Below are 20,131 nucleotides of genomic sequence, written 5' to 3'. Positions count from 1 at the left end.
TATTGTCTTTTCTCTTTGATAAATAAAAGTAAAGATGACAAAAGAAAAAAGAAATAAAGAAGAAATGTAGAAATCTCAATGATATTTAAAATTCCAAAGTAATTATCAATATGTACTTACATTTTTTCCTCAATATCAAAGTAACACACATTATAGAAAACTTGGAAAATAGAAAGTTATTTTAAAAGATCTATAATCAAATAACTGTAGATGACTGCTTTTATCATGTTGATGTTTTTCAGTTCTAAGATTCTGCATGTGAATGTGAGTCTGCGTGTGTGCGTGTATGGTTTATATTATCACACAGTGTATAATTATGCATCCTTTTATTTTAACATGCGCTAATATTCCCCTTGACACTTCAAAGGATTTAGAAATAGCTCACAGTTGGCTTTATTGTGATCGTGACATTAATTTAAGCATATTATTAATTTTAAAAATTCAAACATAGGAAAGTATAAATAAAAGAGTAAACATCGCCCCAAAATCACACTATTTAGAGAGTAGTAGAAATAACATTTTTGATGTTTTGGTTAAAATTTTTGATGAAACCCTCTCTGCATGTATCTGCACACACGTGCACTGACACACATACACACACAAATATGTGTGCTGCATTTACTTGATCCCAAGAAGCCATACATTGGGATATGCTCCATTGTTTTCACAAGTTTTTGGGTGCAAAATAAACTTTGTCAAGTGTAGAAAAGCATTTTTTTCCCCAACCAATAATAATAGACAAAGTGCAAGCCACTATCTTCAGTATAACCATCAGAAACTGAGCCTAAATCTATTTCGTGTTCAGAATCTGCAGACACATCTGAATCACTTCTGGCCATCAGCAGTTACAGTTAATATCATAGTGGCATGATGACTTTTCTATACCATATGTTTATAACTTTGACCTCTTTATATTCTTTGCATTGATGGTTTAATTTTGTGACACATCAAAAATTCCAGAATTTTATCTGCGTTAGCTTTCAAGAATTTACTTATAAATTGTTGCAAAGTAAACAATTTCCTTGAAAGTCAACAAGAAATTTTTGACAGATACAGTTTTAGCATCTGAGTGTCCCTTTAGGATGCATATCAGTCGTAACCTACTCATTTCATCTTTCAAAATTCTGTAGCTTAGATTCCAAAGAATGTGGCAGTTTCTCTCACCAGCAGTTGCATAGTCTGGTAGACGACTGTTAATTTTCCAAGAGAGTTGATGAGTTGTCCAGGGGCATTCACATCTTTGGCCCTTTAAGCCTGAGATTAGTGCTTCTCAAACTTTTTTTTCATTATCCCTCTTTCCTTGCCCAGAGAGCCTCTATTAGACCTTGTTTTTCCCTAATTGCTCCCCAAGTCGAATTCTAATATCACAGATGTACTGTACATCTGGTCATGTGCTATATGTATATTTGTGTGCTTTATATATTTAACAAGTAAGATTTCTTTCACCTTCCCCAAAGAACCAATTTTTACTCCCTTTGGGGTGATACTTCCGCTTTGAGAAGGCATGCCATGCCTGCAGCTAGATCTCCGATCACAACTTCCTAGGATGTAGGGGTGAACATCTTTAACACAGGGTAGGGTTTAATAATACAATGGAAGTTAGACCTGGTTTTCAGTCCCAGCTCCCCTACTTACTGTAGAGCAAATTACCTTGAGCAAGTTATTTAACTTCACTAAGGTTTAATTTTAAAAAGTGTACCTCAAAGAGATGTTTTGAGATTAGAAGACATGAGGCATGTAATGTGTTCAGCACAGTGTTCATCGTATACAAGTGCTTTACATAAATTAGCTTTTGATATATTTATTCATATTCTTCATAGTACCACGCTATAGCTGGCTGTTTCTGATGCTTGATCAAACTCTCACTGCTGTCTATGTGAAAGTGTTTAAAATTTGGCTATATGAGTCTTCATACTAAGACAAAGGAAATCCTGTTTTTAGACTGAGGAAATCAATTTGAACAAGTATACGTTCACTTTTCTTTCATTTTTATTATGGCGTTGTCTTCTGCCTTATGTTCATATTTAACAGTAGTTTTTTGTTGAATATGCTTGTTCTGACTTCAATAATAAAAAGAAAGTACAATTTTCTCATTTTCTGAGTCAAACATTTTAGGAAGTTAATTCAACTGGGCATTAATTTTGGATGACAGTTTAGGTGCTCTAGGCAAAGACCCAGGTTGAAGACAAATCTCTACCAAACATGGAGAAAAATGTCAATTGGTTGTATGTTTCTGGACTGAGCAGAATTTGAAAAGTGAAAAAATATATATGCACATGAAATATGTATATAACCAGGGCAAGTGAGCAGAGATTTATGAAGAGGAAGACTGGAAATAACTCTAATCCTATTTACATACTCAGAAATCCAGTACTCTTAATTCTAATTATTTATTTATTTATTTATTTATTTAGGGCATCCATGCATGTTTATTAATCATTTGAATTTCTTTTTTATTTTAACTGTTATACTTTAAGTTCTGGGATACATGAGCAGAACATGCATGTTTGTTACATAGGTATACATGTGCCATGGTGTTTTGCTGCACCCATCAACCCGTCATCTGCATTAGGTATTTCTCCTAATGTTATCCCTCCCCTAGCCCCCCGCCCCCAACAAGCCCCAATGTGTGATGTTCCCCTGCCTGTGTCCACGTGTTCTCATTGGAGAACTGACTTTCTTAAGTACACTTTCCTCATTTTCATGAAGGAGAATATGTAGCACTCTGAAAAGCATGTAGCAAGGATAACTTACCCAGTGCCACCTTGGGTGAGGACGAGGCCTATGGGGCTCTTATATGGAAAAGTGTGAAGTCAAGTGAATCTAGATTTGAATTCTGACTCCATCATTTACTGGCTGCAAAAACATGGGTAAATGGTTCTCTCCTCTCAGACTCAGTTTCTTGATCTGTAATATGTGGTAATGCCTATCTGGACACCTGGTTGTAGTCATAATTAAATGATGCACTATGTGTAAAGCATAAAAGACAGTATTTAGCTCATAGCAAGTACTCGATAATATTGTTCCTCCCCTTTTGAGGTTTGCCCTTTTTCCTCTGTATTCTCACTCAGCAGGTCAATTGATGCTACTTACCTTGGGACAGGAGAAGCCAAGGCAGCACTTATAGAAGCTTCTTGACTTTTTTAAGCTTCAGTTTGTCAGCAGTAAAATGGGGATAACAATACATCTTTCTTAAAAGTGTGAGGATTTAATAAGGAAATGCGTGTGGAACATTTAGCACAATCCCCAGAATTCAGAAAGTATATGTTCTTTTAGTTCTCATGGTAGCATTATTATTAATTAGATTAGGTGATGGTATAAGACTATCAAAACACTCAAGAGAATATTATATAGAGATAGATATTTATATGCAGCATGCACACACACAATTTATACACATATAAGATATATTTTATATATCTTACATATTTTATATAATATTTTATAGAATCTAAGCCAACTACAATCATAATATTCCAAGATTTAGAGAAAAGGGAAAAAATTAAAATTTATATGTGATAACTTTATTTTGACTTCTTTTCTCCCAAACCTATCCTAAACATTTTTGAAAAGTTTTGCTATGATAAACAAGTAACTTTATTAATCATCACTTCAGCTAAGATTTACAATGTCACAGAAGCATACTTACCTTTTCAAGTTAAGCTCTCATGATACAGTTCTTTCTACTGAACTATACAGAAAGAATTTCTCCTTTCTTTTTATGCTTTCCTCATTTACTAAATGCATCTGGTGCTGAGGAGAGCCTGAAACAGTATGTTACATGTCATGACTGTGAGGCAAATTCTTCTTCACTACTAATGATAACTGCCAAGTTATTGAGTTTTTACTGTGTGTCAGGTACTGTAATTTACATAAACTAATGAAACTCTTTGTCCCAGTGTTCACTATTGGTTACCTTGCAGTTGCTGGATTCTGAAGACACGCAAAGACCACAGCAACATGAAACTATTTACTTTTAACCTTAGTCCTCATTCTAATACACTTTTTCCCAAATTAACACTGGTGTCCATCCCCACCCATTACATGAATGCAGAACCCAATAAGTTTTCCCATAAACATCTGATCATATAAACAATGGATATACCATGCAAATACAGTGCATATTTATTGCAAGTGAAATTGCCAGTCTTAGAAAGGGTATAGGATTCCATAAAGTCCATGAAACTGGTGATGTAAAGCTTTTCATCACACCCAAAGTCATTGTCAGTTTAGAATTTAACAGAAATTAAAACTATTAATTACTAAAAAAGAGGGAAAAACATAAACTTATATCCGAGCCACTTCAAAACAAAGACAAGAAACTGAGAGACCCTTAGAATAATGTATAAAACTCTCAATTAATTCTGCAATAATGCTCCATTTATGATCATGAATCAAAGCCAAACCTAAATCTTGGGTGATGTGTAAAGCTGTAATACAATTTTATCAGAAAATATACCCTTCCCAAAATATCAACACAAATTATTTCTATTCATTCTAAGAACTCAATTATTAATGTAGCTTAAACTTTGTTAATAAAAGATCGTTTCACAAGTTTAGTTTATGACAGGTTAGAATCTCAATCAAACCTGTCTGTCGTTCTGTACTATGAAATTTTAGTATCCATTTTAAGTACCTTAATTGTTAAATGGCTTCTCTGTTATTGACTATTCTCAAATAACAAGAACATAGAACATCCTGTATCATCATATTTAATCCTCCCAGTGTCTGTAAAAGGTACTCTCTTCATTTTACAATATGATGAAGCTGAAACTCAGAGAGGTCAGGTAATTTTTTTAGGGTCACAGAGTAAGGGTAAAACCCAGATTCAGAATTAATTCAGTCTCTTTCCAACGTTCTTTCTCTTTGTCCCTGCATTATATATAACATATTCAATAAATTATTGTAGAGTTGGGTCTCATTTATCTTTTTCCTAATTCTAACTAATACAATCAGCTTTTAAAGAAAAAGCTAGTCTAATTTTCACTCTTTGCTGCTTCATATATCTTCTGGAGCATTGTCTCTCTTCTATGCACTCTGAGGCTTTCTGATGTCTCCATCTGTTGGTTATATCCCTGTAATGTCATCCCTGGGCATAAGGGTCATTTGCCCCCTGCCTGCAGCAGATCTGGTAGGGTGGGCAGTTGTTTGGCCTGATAGCCTGCAAAATGGGGACAGTCATTAAACAAATCAGACCACTCTCTCCTGTCCATGCTTCAGATTGCGTTTTCGGGGTGACTGTTTCCAACCTCAGATGAACAGAAGGTAAAATATGCAGCTCTCTTGGTATCTGGCATTAGTGGTGCAGATCCTTCCTGCGTTTGGATAAGATTGGGAGCACTGGTATTATTGTCCTAATTTAACAGAGGTGAAGCTAGAATCATTGACCATCTCAGGTCAAATATTGAAGAAGCACAGTCAAGACTGAAGCCCACACCCTCTGACACCATCCTAGACTCCTTATTGCAGGCGTTTGTTATCTGAATTTGAGCAGGTTACTTAAGCACTCTAGCTTTCCTATAAGAAACAGTTGTTTGAAATAGCACCTACTTGGTGAGATGGTGGTGCAAATTAAGGAAGATAACACATGTGAATCATTGCACAGAGCATGAACACATTACATAATAGATATTACCATTTATTGTTAATTTTGTGAAAATGCCACAATACCCCCAAGGGAGCCACTAGTTTGACATAAATTCATACTAAATGTAAAACTGAAAATACGTTGTCTTCATGAACTGGCTTTGATGAGAGAAAGTGCTAAACTTCAACATTGCAAAGTGAACGAGATTATATGGAAAATGGAGAAAGTGCACAGGAAGAGGAGACTAGCCTGCCTGAATGCAGGCTTGCTCACTGCACATGATTGGCAGAAGTGCATAGGAGGCACCTTGATTAAACTCAGGAGGCAAACGCTCCTTTATTTATCAAAGGAAACCTTATGCTTGTATTCAATTTCTGTACCTGTGCATTTTGCTTTTTCCTCTTTCCTCTTTTTTTCTAATTTTCATTTCTCTTCTAAAAACTCTCTTCCTCTTCTTTAAACACTTACATATACAATCTGTTCTCCTTCCCCACGTTCATTTTTCATTTGTCTCCCCATGAAATGCTTTCATAAATTAAGGACCTCATCTTTTAAAGATGTCAGAAGTCACACTGCTATTAAGAATTTAAATTATTTCTAGCCTCAGGCTGTCTACATGTGTATATCTGTGTGACCTTGCTTGGTAATGAGAGTCACAGAAAACTGCCTTTCAGAAAACACACAGTCACACACTGGTGATTCTCTGTGCCCTCTTCCATTCCTCAGAACCCCCTCAAAGCATGCATGTCAATTACTTCCCAGTACTCTGGAGATGCTTTTCTGTTGGAGGTCCACAGGCTAATGACAGCAACTCATCCTTCTGGGGATACCACAAATACATCATCAGGTTCCTAAGATAACTCTCTCCTGACTTCTATGCTCCTTGAGCAAGGTAGGGAGGAGGGTGGCATCCAGAGTCAGGCAGTGCTTGGTTTGCATCACAGTTCTGTTTTGATTGTTTACTTGCCAGGTGACGATGGCAAGGCTGTTGAATGACTTGAAACCATTTTCTCATCTGTAAAACAAGGGCAAGAATGGTACTTATAGTGCTCATAAACTTACCTTATTACCAGGATTAGTAATTAATATAAGTAAAGTCCTTTGAATAGTGGTTGGTATGCAGTAAGAGATAGAAATTTTCATTGCTGCTACAATTACCATTAAGAGAGCCAGAAAACCTAAGACTGAATTTCAGCTTCACCACTTACCAGCAGGGTTACTTTGGGCTAGAGATAATTATACCTAACCTGTGTACACTCCAGTGTACAAAGGACATAAAGCCACGTTAGTGTTTGATTTTTGATGTTATGGAAGGACAGACATAAAAACCATGTCAATAAATACTGCCTCCAATTGAATTATTGGTAAATTATTATTAACAACAATAATATAATAATTACAATATTAGACTGTTCTCTAACTTCACACAGTGTTTCATTTGTAGTTAATATTATAATCCTCTTTTATACAATAAACTCCATAGAGGAAAGGATATGCCTCATACATTTCTGTGTATCCCTCGGCACCTAGCACAATGTCTAATTATTACAGGAACCCACATTTTAATAAATTAATTATGATTATTCAAATAATCAATTTGTTTATTTGAATAAAATAAATATGCATTCAACCAACTTTATCTCCTATTGACACAAGTATTATTATCAAGCCACTGAAATCAATATAATAGCTACCTATGTGATATGTGAAAAATTAGGCACACATGCGCAGATTATATGATAGAATTTTAGTGACGGAAGGAAGCTGAAAGAATTCTATGCTAACTCCATGCTCAATGAAGAATTCTATTTGTTTTGTATCTCCCTTTGTTTCTGCCTAGAAACCTACTCAACTTCAAAGAACAAACTCTAATTCAACAACCTCAGTAAAGTTCACCCTGACAAAAATGACAGCAACAAAAACAATAATGTTAGTCATATGTTTTCAAGTGCATACCATGTTAAGTATTTCACAAATGTTATGCTGTTTGATGTTCACCATGAGCCTTTAACATTGATACTATCTTTATACCATTTTAAAGATGAGGAAACTGATTACAGAGAGACTTAAATACATTGTCCCTCGACATACAGATGGTAAGCCAAAGAGCCAGGATTCACACCGAAGGCTATATGACTCTAGAGTCCAGGTTTCCTTTATTAAATCAACTAATAGCATCTGCTATACCACTCATTTAGTAATTAGTCTTGCAGTGAAATAATCCCATAGTGATGTCACTTGAACCATCATCTTACCTAACCTCTTGTTTGCATACATTATTGTTATTTAGTTTTCCATATGTTTATGTTTTTCCTGAAAGACTACATATTTATGTCCTCACCACTATCTTGTACATGGTAGTAGTAGTGTCTCAGTAAATACGACAGAGCCACCCAAATCTCCAGTGAGGGTATGCTGTTTTCAGGGCAGTTTATTTTTCTGTTAGAAAGTTATTCTTACTGTAAAAATTTTAAATGCCTATAGATGACTTAAAATCATAGGATCTTAAAACACAGACACTATGCAGTCTATTGCCTTCATTTCATGATCGAGAGAACCTAAGTTTAAGAGATTTCCCCAAGGCCACAGAGCTATTAACTTGCAGATCTATAGCCTTGAACTCTGGTCTCCAGAGTCGCTGTCTGTTAATATTATTTCAGTTATTAGAAAACAGTTTCCAGGCCCCTCTTAGTCCTCTTAGGCCATAAGGCTTGAATTTCTCATTATCTTGGACACTTTTCTGGTTTTAGCCCTGTTTTCCAATAATGCTACTAAACAAAAACTCTCTGAGGTGCTATGGGGGAATGAAAGCATTCATTTATTACTCATATCATTTTCACTGAGTATAATCTTTATGCAAAATACCTGGTATTCTTGTCAATTAAACATTGATCTGCCTTTTGATTTGGTCATTCTACTTTGTAGGAATACATTACATCTTAAGGAAATTAAAAAAGGAAAACAATACCAGTTTAAACAAAGACGGATTTAGATTGCTATCTAGAAGTGGTTCAACATTTGAACAATGTTTGTAGAATAACAAATAGTTGCAAAAAATGATATGTAGACTAAATAGCAATAAAAAATATTTTAAGTGGGAAAAAGTAAAACGCAAAATGGCTTATCAATTGTGATGTATAGGGATGTGAAGAAATTAGGGTTATAAATGTTGGATCCTTAAAGATAAGAAGGTTCTTTGTAAATGTTTGTTGTTTTATGTGTTTCTGCTTCCTGGCATCACTGATCAGTTCTACAATAAGGACTATAGTGCCTAGAAGTTATCATAGCTAGAAGATGTGTTGTTGGGGGACGTGGGGGGAGGTGGGTAAGGAGAAATGGGTCTTGATCATACCACAGATGGCCTTGTGTATCATTACACTGAAGAGTGTGGTCTTTGACTTGTGGATGTGTGTTCCAATTGCCATCTGTGAGCTTTAAAACAAAGCACACAAGCAAACGAAAAGCACTACAACCGTCATTTCTAGTGATGTGTCTCTTACTCATCCTTTGATAGAGCCCAAGCTAGGCAAGAGGTTTAGAACTCAACAATAGAAAATTGATGATCAACTAAAACCTCCAGGTGCTTTTTTTCACATATTCTTCTACCAAGCAAGTTTTAACCAAACCACAATTGTTTCATTAATTTTAAACCTTGATATATAAGAATTTTACATTTGTTTCTGCTGATATTTTCTTTTAAGTTCCAGTTCAGTACCTCAAAAATATAAGAAAAATTTTAGCTGTTTTAATGAATCTGCCATGATGATCATCATAAAAGTAGCTAATCATTACTGAGTGCTTACTGTGGTTCAAGCGCAGTGCTAAATGCTTCGCTTCATTTTATCCTCAGAACAGGCCTACAAAGTGGGTATCATGACATCATCCCTGCCAAAGATCATTTAGATAACAAGTGTCAGAGACAGGACTCAATCCCAGGTATGTCTGATACTAAATTCCATGCTCTTAGCCACTACAATGTGCCATTTCTGAGCACTTTATTCAGTTTTATCCAAGCCACTAAAGAGCCCAGACTAGGGACCAGTCTCTGAGATAATCCATTAGAGAGTTCCTTCGCAATGGATGTATAGCTACTGATTCATGCTCATTGGATATTGTGATTTATCTAATTGTCAATTCGCTCGGCAAGACTATGATCCATACAACTTTTACTATTTTATTCACAAGACTATCCTAGAAGACTATTAAATGCTTTGCAGAATTGAAAAATATTATGATGATGACATTCCCTTGATATACTAGCATCTGCTTCTCTCCTCATTTTTCTCTTTTTTCCTAAGAAATCTCCTCATCTACATTACCGTCTCCTTCACTAAACTATGCGCCACACTTTGAGCCTTGGTTCCATCAAACTGTAAAATGAAGACAATACTTACTTCATACATTTACATAGCTAGCGTGCTCTAAACTGACGTCCATTGTTTGAAATACTTCAGAGGCCTCCCATCTTCCATTCAGGGTGTTCTAACCCAAGTTCCAGAACCCCAAGAACCTCAGGAAATTTATAATTCTACTTTAAATAATAAATATGATGTATATATGTGTGCTTTGCTCTGAAAAGTATTCTTAGATTTGTATTAGATTATCAAAAAGGAATTATGATTTTAATGGCTATAAAGACACATTTTCCTAAATGTTTATATAAAACTCTTCATGACCTAATTGCTAACTCCCCAAGCCTCATCTGCTTCCACATGTCACCCTTCAATACCCACCACACTCACATACACACACAAACAGTACTACACTTCCTGTGGTTTCTTAAATGTGTCTGCTCAGCTCTACACGTACATACAAGGTAGACCTCCTTCCTTCTACTCTTTGTAAGATCATCTTCTTCTTCAGACTTCAGCTCCAATATCATCTTAATTAAACCTTCCCTGACCTATACAAGCATCATTAAGTGCTTTCATAGAGCTTTGCTCATTTTTTTTAAAGAATTTATCAAATCACTCCATTTGATTGTAGATTTATCTATTCTCCTCACCAAATGCCAAGTTTCAATCACATAGTAGCAATGACCCTGATAGAGTGGTAACAGTCCAGCCCTCTTACCACTGTGGCCTAGTTTTAACCAACACTTAGAGAAGCCATTCTTCTCCAGACTGGTAGTCGCTCAATAAACATTTGAACTAACAAGTGAGCAAATAAACTGAACAACACCGTTACAAAATAATGGCCTGTGTTTATTGTGCCTTTATTGTTTATAAATGTGCATAAACCTTACTTTTCTGAGACCCAACTGTGGATAATTCAACATGTATTTAGTGGAAAGCCAACATCATCCAAGCTGGGTTTTAGGGACTGTCAAGGTCTCATTAAAGAAGCTAATGCCATTGTAACTCCCTTTTAAAATGTAGGGCTCCATGGGCAGCAAAGACTTACCCATGCATACTCCAACTTCAGACTCACCCAGTGAGTCTGTAGTTGCCCACTTGGTACATAATTGCCTACTAAGAAAGCAAAATAATAATGTCCTCAGAGTCTAAGCTTTGAACTCATACATACCCCAGTGCCAATCTTGAACTTTATGCTTACCAGCTGTGCAGGACTGAACAAGTTGTATAAACTCTTTGAGCCTTGGTTCCATCAAACTGTAAAATGAAGACAATACTTACTTCATACATTTACATAGGTAATATATATAAAACAGTAAGTATGCAACAAATAATGTTAATGGAGGTAATTAAGATTAGTGAATGCTGATGATGTTGATGATCACAATGCTGCTGCTGATGACATCAGTACATTGAACTGTAACTCACTGAGGGCAAAGACCATGTGTTTTTGAATCCCCAGCACCTACCATAATACCTGATACATAGTAGATATTAGATATTAGATAACTGTCTGTTAAATTAATTGTCAATTGCCAAGTCCAAGATATTGAAAGCCAAGAGGAGACAGAAAAGAGGCTAGCATGAACTAGAGTGATCAAGGAAAGCTTTATTGAGGAGGGAGGTGTACAAATGGTAGATTATTCTCAGACCTGGAGAAGAGGACAAAAGTATATATTGAAGGCAAAAGAAAACAAGCCTAACACTAAAGTATGTAGTCCATGCCGGGAGTGGGGAGGAGTAAATGCATTTTGTTTGGCAGGAAGGGGAAGCAGTGCGTATGTAACATAATTAAATACTTTTATGTAATAATTACCAAAACGTTACTGCTCAATACCATGCCCATAGATCAATAACAAAAACAATAATCTTAAATGTTGATACTTTCAGAAGCTACAGGTTACAACAAAATGATACAGGAAAATGTTTCATTTAGAACACTGCATGGTATGGTGGGAAAAACATGAGTTCCATAGGGAGATACACCTAGGTTTGAATATTTGTTTTGCCATTTAACTAACTATATTATCTTAGGCAAGTCACTTACATGGAGCTTGTGTTTCCTCTTCTATAAAATGGGAATAATCATATCTATCCCACAGGGCCGATGTGGATTTGAATGAGATTATTCATGCAAGGCACCCGTGTTAGTACAGACATGCCTTGCCCATGTCTGCATGAACACCTGTGTATAGCAGGTGTTCAACAGACATGAGAGCTGGCGTTATTTTTAACAGTGTGAATTAGTGCATTTATGTGTTGTGCTAAGTCAATGTGTATATTTTGGTTGTGTATGTTTTTGGACATGTAAACTTGAGCTTACTTGATCTGAGAGTAACTGGGCTTTTTGAAATGGAAATAATCCAGGAAAAAAAATGGGTAATGTGATACCACTTGGCTGCTATTCAAAACGAAGAAATGAAAAAAGTTTTTAGTATGGGCAATTGATTGGACTGAATGCTCAAATAGGAAACTAATAATTGTCTTTATTAACCACCCGCTGTACAAACTGTCATGCAAATACTGCTTTATGTTTTATGCAAAACATTTGAAAACCCATATGACTTTGTTCTGCTTGGATTTTCTTTTCTGTGCCAAAATACATAATTGAATTAATTTCAAGTGTGTTTGTCTGTAAACTAGCCAAATATTTCCTTTTAAATACTTGAGCTCTATGTTGAATATACAGAGTTATGGTTCTTAGCACATTTTTTTTAACATTAAGGGGTAGATTTTATTCCTTAATCCTTTAATGGGCTTTTAATTTCACATATACTAAAGTGTCTCTTATTTTCATAATAAATGAAAACTTTTCATTTCATGCAGGTTCTTCCAGGGGACCCAGCCCTCTAACCATGGGAGCCCAGGACACTCTCCCTGTTGCAGCAGCATTTACAGAAACAGTCAACGCCTACTTCAAAGGAGCTGATCCAAGCAAGTAAGCCTGATACTTGGTCCATGCAAAAAATAATTCAGTTAGCAATAGTAGGTGGCACAGCTACAATAGAGGTGAAAATGTCATTAGGAATACTGATTTCATGCTTTTTAAAATGTATCAAGAGAATTTACTCTAGAAATCTTTGATTCCGTTTTGGTTCTAGATAACTTACTCTAGAAACCTAGAAATCTTTGATTCTGCTTAGGTTGCAAGTAACAGAAAACTCTAACCCAGTCTGTCAACAATGAGGAAATTTATTGTCTCACGAAAGTAAATGTGCAGCTCATGTCTTTTATTGTCTTAATCTTTCCTGGATGGGAATCACCCACATATAAATTACAACAATGGTTCACTGGAATGAGAACATGAAAGAAAAAACACCTTCCCAAAACACTCAAAGTAGCAAGGGAACAAATTTTCTGTGACCCTTACTAAGTAAGGAAAAACTGGCCAAAAATGAAAGAGAAAGAAAAAAATTACAATCAGAGCAAAGTAAAAATTCTAGGGAGAATCCACTACCTTCTACTTACATGAGTCTGATTTCACTTATACATGTACATACTGACAATGGACTTGGTCTGAATGCATACATGATATAATTAAATATTTGACCTCTTGCTAAGGAATTCCATAGATAGGATTCAGAAAATCGATGGTTTCCCTGAAATTATATTGTGTATTTTATGTGTGTGCACGTGTGCATTATTCTATAGAAAGAGTCTATAACATTTATCACTTAACAAAGGGATTTGTAATCCAAAAAAAGATTAAAAGTGATTAGTGATCTACACCGAAAACTAAACAACTAAGTCAGACTTAGTTTCAATAGTGTCATTAATATAATTCCCGGTCTGAATTTGATCAATAAAGGGAAAACCTACATGAGGAAAGAATTGCTCTTAGTTTTTTTACTTACAAAGACTAGGGCTTGGAAAAACTTAATATCTATGACAATAAGAACTGAAGACCAGGCATGGTGGCTTACACATGTAATCCCAGCACTTTGGGAGGCTAAGGCAGAAGAATTGCTGAGGCCAAGAGTTCGAGACCACCCCTGGCAACATAGGGAGATCCTGGCTCTGCAAAAAATACAAAAATTGTCTGAGTGTGGTGGTGCACACCTGCAGTCCCAGCTACTTGGGAAGTTGAGATGGGAGGGTCACTTGAGCCTGGGAGGCAGAGGCAGCAGTGAGCCATGATCACACCACTGCACTCCAGTCTGGATGACAGAGCAACACCCTGTTTCAGAAAGATAAATACAATTTTAAAAACTGGAGAAGAAAAAGTCAATGTGTATATAGAACACTAGACTATATTATAAAAACTTTTTGAAACAGCGATAATTAAATATAACTAGACCTTGGATCTCCATATATATTTTAAGTGGAAATTGGTATGACTAATCATGAATCCTCTTGACACTTCAGAAACACTAGTTTTAGATGTAAAACTCGAAATCTAACAATATTATACTGGCAAACTAATATAATTAGTCACTCCACCTTTAAGTATACTAGCCAGCCACTAGGATCTATCAACTTCATGTCTCTTTAAACATCTAGGTTTCATTCTATGCCCAGAATATTATAGAGAAACAAACACTGTGGAGTCTGGATTTTCCATGTCTTTTCTCTTTCATCCTCAAAACAGAAAAGCCATTTGCCACATCCCTGTATCAATAGAAATTACAAGCTACCTCTTATAGAGCATATGTCTGAACTGTTAAAGCAAGTAGACACCATGAGCATTAGCTGTAGATATGCTTTATTCATACATATTTGTTCTGTAGAATCTTCTTTGGACAAAGAATTTGCATAACTTTCTGTTATTCCAGTTCTAAGAAATACTTACCACTGACTACTAACTATACCTTAGAAAATCAGGTTGCCCTGAATTGAGAAAAGCAGACAAAAACACCCTTCTATGTTTTTATTTATTTTTTGAGATGGAATCTCACTTTGTCACCGAGGCTGAAGCACAATGGCACAGTCACAGCTCACTGCAGCCTCAACCTCCCAGTCTCAGGCAGTTCTCCCACTTCAGCCTCCTGAGTAGCTGGGACTACAGGTACATGCCACCACACCTGGCGATTTTTGTATTTTTTGTAGACACAGGGTTTTGTCATGTTGCCCAGGCTGGTCTTAAACTCCTGGGCTCAAACGATCTGCCCACCTTGGCCTCCCAAAGAGCTAGGATTACAGGTGTGAGCCACTGTGCCTGGCCAGAAATGCCCTTTTTAAAAATTAGAGTAGTCAGGAGTGTGGAGTGAAAGTATATACCTAAGTGAAAACCACTGGGGAGCCACAAGAATGAATTCATCTTTCTCTGCTTCGTAATTGGCTTTCATTTGTTCATCCACTAATTTATTCAGAGAGACCTAATTGGTCTCCGTTCTTCCACTTTTGCACCCCTACAAAGTCTCAACATACATGTCACTCTTCTGCTCAAAATCCTCCTATCTTGTTCAAAGTAAAAACAAAATGCTTCATAATACTCTTACGAGACCCTCCATGATCTGCCCTTGGAGACTCCCCCAGCCTCACCCCAGTGGCTGTTTCTCTGATCCCATCTCCGTCACTCCTTTCCTTATCCCTGACCATGCCTCCAACCCTCACCTCCATATTCACTCCACTCTAGCCACATGGCCTCCTGGCGTCTCTCTTCCATCACCCCTACCCATCCATACCTCAGGGGTTTTCATTTGCTGCACTTCCTGCCTTCAGATGCCTTCTCTCCTAGGTTCTTCTCCTAGGTTCTGAGTGACTTGTCCCCTCATTCCCTTCATGATTCTTCAGTAAATTTATCAAAGAGACCTTCCCTGTCCATTCCATATAAAACAACAACAGAGCTCCCCACCCCGTCAACATTTTCTTCCTCTTTACCTCACATTCTCTGTCTCCATAGCCCTTCTCTCTTAACATCTTTTTTGTTGTTGTTGTCCATTATTTGTCTTCTTCCTTACTAGAATGTAAACACCATGGGAGCTAGATTTTGCCTGTTTGGTTCACTGTTGTGTCCTCAGCTAAACAGGACAAGGTATATTTGCTGAACAAGTTAAATTGAATTACTCACCTAACATTTTCAAAATGGCTGCGATGTACCTGCCATTGTGCTAGACAGGAGACATATTGGTAATAAAGACAGCTCATATGCAAAATAGGACTTGTGCATAAATATAATAACAAGTGCACCATAGAACACGTGTAAATATGGTGCAATGGGAGTCAAGAAGCCCTTAATAACATATTTTTTAATTCCAATAAGTGGTATAGCAGCCTATCCCCTGTCAGCCTGTCACAATATAAGCCAGAGTTTTCATCCTGGTTCAGTTTCTCAATACACTATGACAGGCGTGTAGGGTGGTCTGCACCTGTAAGCCTGGTGTCTGCAGCCTTGGCATTCCAATGACATGGCACTTGAGCCAAATTAATATTTGTCACCCTTCTAAATTAACTGAGTCTTTGACTTATGGATGTATATCTGTTTTTAATTTTATTGCCACAAATAGTTGTAGGATGTCCTGTATGCTGGTAGGTGGGAGATCCAATATATTTCATTAAAATTTTGAAATCAGAAACTTACAAATGAATAACTTATAAACATAAATGAATCATGAAGTGACACTCTTATATATTTAATTGCATCTTCAACACCATGTTAATTGCTCTTCGTTTATTATTCACTTTCAAGGAAACAACTCAAGTTCTATCACCAGGTGGAAATAATGCCAACCAAGTTACCAAAGAGAGAAATGATGCAGCAAAGGCATTTGGATTGGATTTTGTCTCTAGTTCCCTGTCATCCTGCATCAAAGCCATTTGTTCTCAGACCATCCACTGGGAACAGAAATCTACTATCTTAATTATTATATACTATGATATGTAACCCATTTAAATATAGTTATACTCTAAATATTTGGAGCACCTGTAACAGGTATTCTGACATGTGAGACTTTCTCAGTAGCTCACAGGCAGCGAATTCCTTGACCTTTGCTACTGATTGGGGAAACACATCTCCCGCTATTAGTTTCTTTTTAAAGAACCTTGGTGCTTAAAAATAAGGGTCAGAGATTAACTCTCTAATTCCCTAGAAAAGCTTAGGTTTCTCAGCTGTCTCTTATCCTTCTTTTATCGTCACATTTTAATTATTTATTCAGTATCTGTCTTCCTGTTTAAACTAGAGGTTTGCACAAGGACCATTTGTCCAATGTGTCACTGCCAATTCTAGCACATTACATTGTGCCTGGTTTATTGTATAGGCACCCTATAAATAAATATGTAAATGTATGAATTTATATTTTAAACACTGAGTTCTTACTCTGAGTTCTGCGTTACGCACCATTGCCTTCCCAGAACCTATGACACAGAACTTGCCTTCACGATAGTAAATAAGATGTGCACAAAACTGCAACACAGTTTTCTAGAAAAAGATCTGTACCTGCTCCAAGCAAACCCAGAGAAAGGAAAAACCAAGGAAGGCTAAATGGAAAGGATATTAAGAAATGTTTCGGGGAGGCCTTCTTTTGAACTTAGTCTCATAATATGAAAAGCAGTACATAAGCTAAAGAAAGGGAATTGTCAAGAAAAGAAGAGAAGCTACATCTACAAATATGTACACTGAGAAAGAGATCTGGGAGTTTAGTGAGCAGTACATATAAATCACATTTTATGAGAGGGATGCATCTCTGATGACCTCACACATTCCCTGAACAAAACTGGCTAGTGTTTCTGTGACCAGCTAACGGGTGCTGCCCATGGCACTAGGGAAAATCCAGTGTATAAGTCACTTGGCTGGTTGACTTTGAAGTTTTGCCATTTTTTGACAAATATTTCATTTATGAGGATTCACATGATTTCTTATTTTATTCATGAAGTCAGCATCTATTCATATTTCCATCTCGCATTCTTTCCACATCCAAACTCACATGGAATGTAGCCACCTTGCATACTGGTAGGAAAAATCCTTAAGTTAAAAATAAAATTATTTAGTGAGTATAGGAAATATTCAATTTGTTTATAGAACATTTCAGGTCAATTTAGACACTGGATGGGTTATTAAGTCAGCAAAAGTTCTGGCTCTGACAATTGTGATGCTGAAATGTAATTGAGGCTTCAGTACTTCTTACACAGGGCTATGTGGACTACCTCTCCCACCTTCTACCCGACATTAAGCCCTTTGAAAGCAGAGGCTGTTTTGCTCATTTTTAAATTACCACCCCACTGGAAAAAATAATTATAACAACTTGCATAGTTAGGAGTGAATAGACAGATGCCTGTAATAAATACCATCTCCTCCTCTGCCTGACTTGCTTTCAAAACAGAAACTTTATCTCCTACCAAGACACCATTTAGATCTCATTTTGAGCAACTTGGAAAGAAAACTGAGAAAATTCCCTACCAGTTAAAAAACAGTTGAGCCACCACTGCTAATAACAATATACTGAGTGATGGTAGGTGCTGAAATCTAATTTTATAAGTGCTCTAATTGTTTTCTAATAGCTGCCAAACAATATTCTACATGTCCACATATGGACAAATATCAAGAGTAGACTCAGCTTGAGGGGAAGTCAAGGCTCAGAACCAATTTGGCACTAGTATACAAACAGGGTTAATGGATCTAAAAGGTAGAGAAGGAAGGCAGCAGCTTGCTCCCAAACTGGGAGGTCAGCAGTGTTCTCCAGGAAAGATGGAGATGCAAACTTCCGGAAACCAAAACTCTCATTCAGAGCACTACAAAGTTATGGATTTAACACCTGAGTGAGGGAGGCTCACATGGCATCTTTAAGAAGCTCATCTGCTCCCCGTCTCTGCCCCAAATCCAGCCTTATACATACAAGGTTATAGCAGTTCTTCATTTAAGCTATTTTGAATGTATGCCAGAGAGCACCTCACCTGAACCAGGTGTGTTTCATCAATTAGAGTTACACAATATACAAGGTGACTATAGGACAATGTGGAGACCCCATGCTACAATGTGAGGAAAGTTTTCATTTATTAACATCAATTTCCCTAGAAAGTACATACCTGAACTTAGAGGTGAAGTACTGCAAGAGTCAACTGTGGAGACATTGGAGGAAATCATAAAGAAGCTCACTCACTTTAAGTATTTACTATTTCCCAAAGAAGAATGAGCTTCATGAAATTTCTGCTTTAGCCAAGGTAGAGTAACAGACCAGTTTACCCTTCTACCTCAAACAGCTTAAAAATGAGCAAAATATATAAAACAATGACTTGCAAGACACTGGACCTCAGGCGAAGGCAGTGATCCCTAAGAGAGGAGTTGTGCCCTATGATTGCTCCAGCTTACTTCTTTGAGAGTTTTCAGGCCTAGCATAAGGAGAGCCCAGCTGACTTCCAGCTGCTCATGGGGAGGTGTTTCACTGAGGCATTCTACTACAAAACTGGCCGAGGGAAGTGCCAGGGGAAGCTAAGGTCGGTGGGTGCTGCCGCCACCATGCACTGCAGAAGATGGCAGTGGAGGAGGCATGAACATAGCAGGAGGCTGGAAAATAATCCATCTGCATTGCAAGATCTGAGCATTGTGGCAGCCCAGCCAGTTGTACTCCATGAGTCAGATGACAGGAAAGCTGTCTGTGCTACCAGACACTGGCAGAGCTAAATGACTTGCAAAACCCACACTCTGGGGACACTACATGCACTGCAGGAACCACACACAAGCCTCTTGCACTACAACAGCCTGGCACTACATAAGCCTCGTGCATTGCAAGAGCGTGCCCTTGCAAGCAGGCTGGAAGGGAGAAGGAAAACCCCTTTCTCCTGCAGCGTCTCTCTAGCGCCCTCTACTGACAAAACTAAGCATGGTTCCTGTAGGCAAAGAGAAAATATAACAAAGGTCCATTAATTTTCTCAGCGCGGTTAGTAAGGGGTGAATTGGAACGGAGAGGCAATGAATTGATTTTATTTAGACATTGACACAGTGATCATAAATCTCATGTGGAAATTCAAAGGACCTACCATAGCCCAAACAACTATGAAAAGGAACAAAGTTAGAGAACATCACTTGATTTCATAAGTATTATAAAGCTAGTGTAATTAAGGCAGTGCGATATTGGCTTAAAAAATAGACCAAATAAGGGGGCGGAGCAAGATGGCCGAATAGGAACAGCTCCAGTCTCCAACTCCCAGCGCGAGCGACACAGAAGACCGGTGATTTCTGCATTTTCAACTGAGGTACTGGGGTCATCTCACTAGGGAGTGCCGGACAATCAATGCTGGTCAGCTGCTGCAGCCT

At 37.2% G+C, this 20,131-nt stretch overlaps 1 protein-coding gene across 1 annotated transcript in view; it reads left to right on the top strand.

Moving 5' to 3' along the window:
• SGIP1 (SH3GL interacting endocytic adaptor 1) overlaps positions 1–20,131 on the top strand; it is a 224,447-nt gene that overhangs the window by 181,709 nt on the left and 22,607 nt on the right. The window contains 1 exon segment of the mRNA XM_017877177.1: positions 12,769–12,880. Coding sequence (XP_017732666.1) covers positions 12,769–12,880 — 112 coding nt within the window.

Source organism: Rhinopithecus bieti, unplaced genomic scaffold, assembly GCF_001698545.2.
Source record: "Rhinopithecus bieti isolate Rb0 unplaced genomic scaffold, ASM169854v2 scaffold_6380, whole genome shotgun sequence".
NCBI classification, from domain to species: Eukaryota; Metazoa; Chordata; class Mammalia; order Primates; family Cercopithecidae; genus Rhinopithecus; species Rhinopithecus bieti.
The sequence above is the reverse complement of the archived record's forward strand: the minus strand, read 5'-3'. Positions and strand labels throughout refer to the sequence as shown.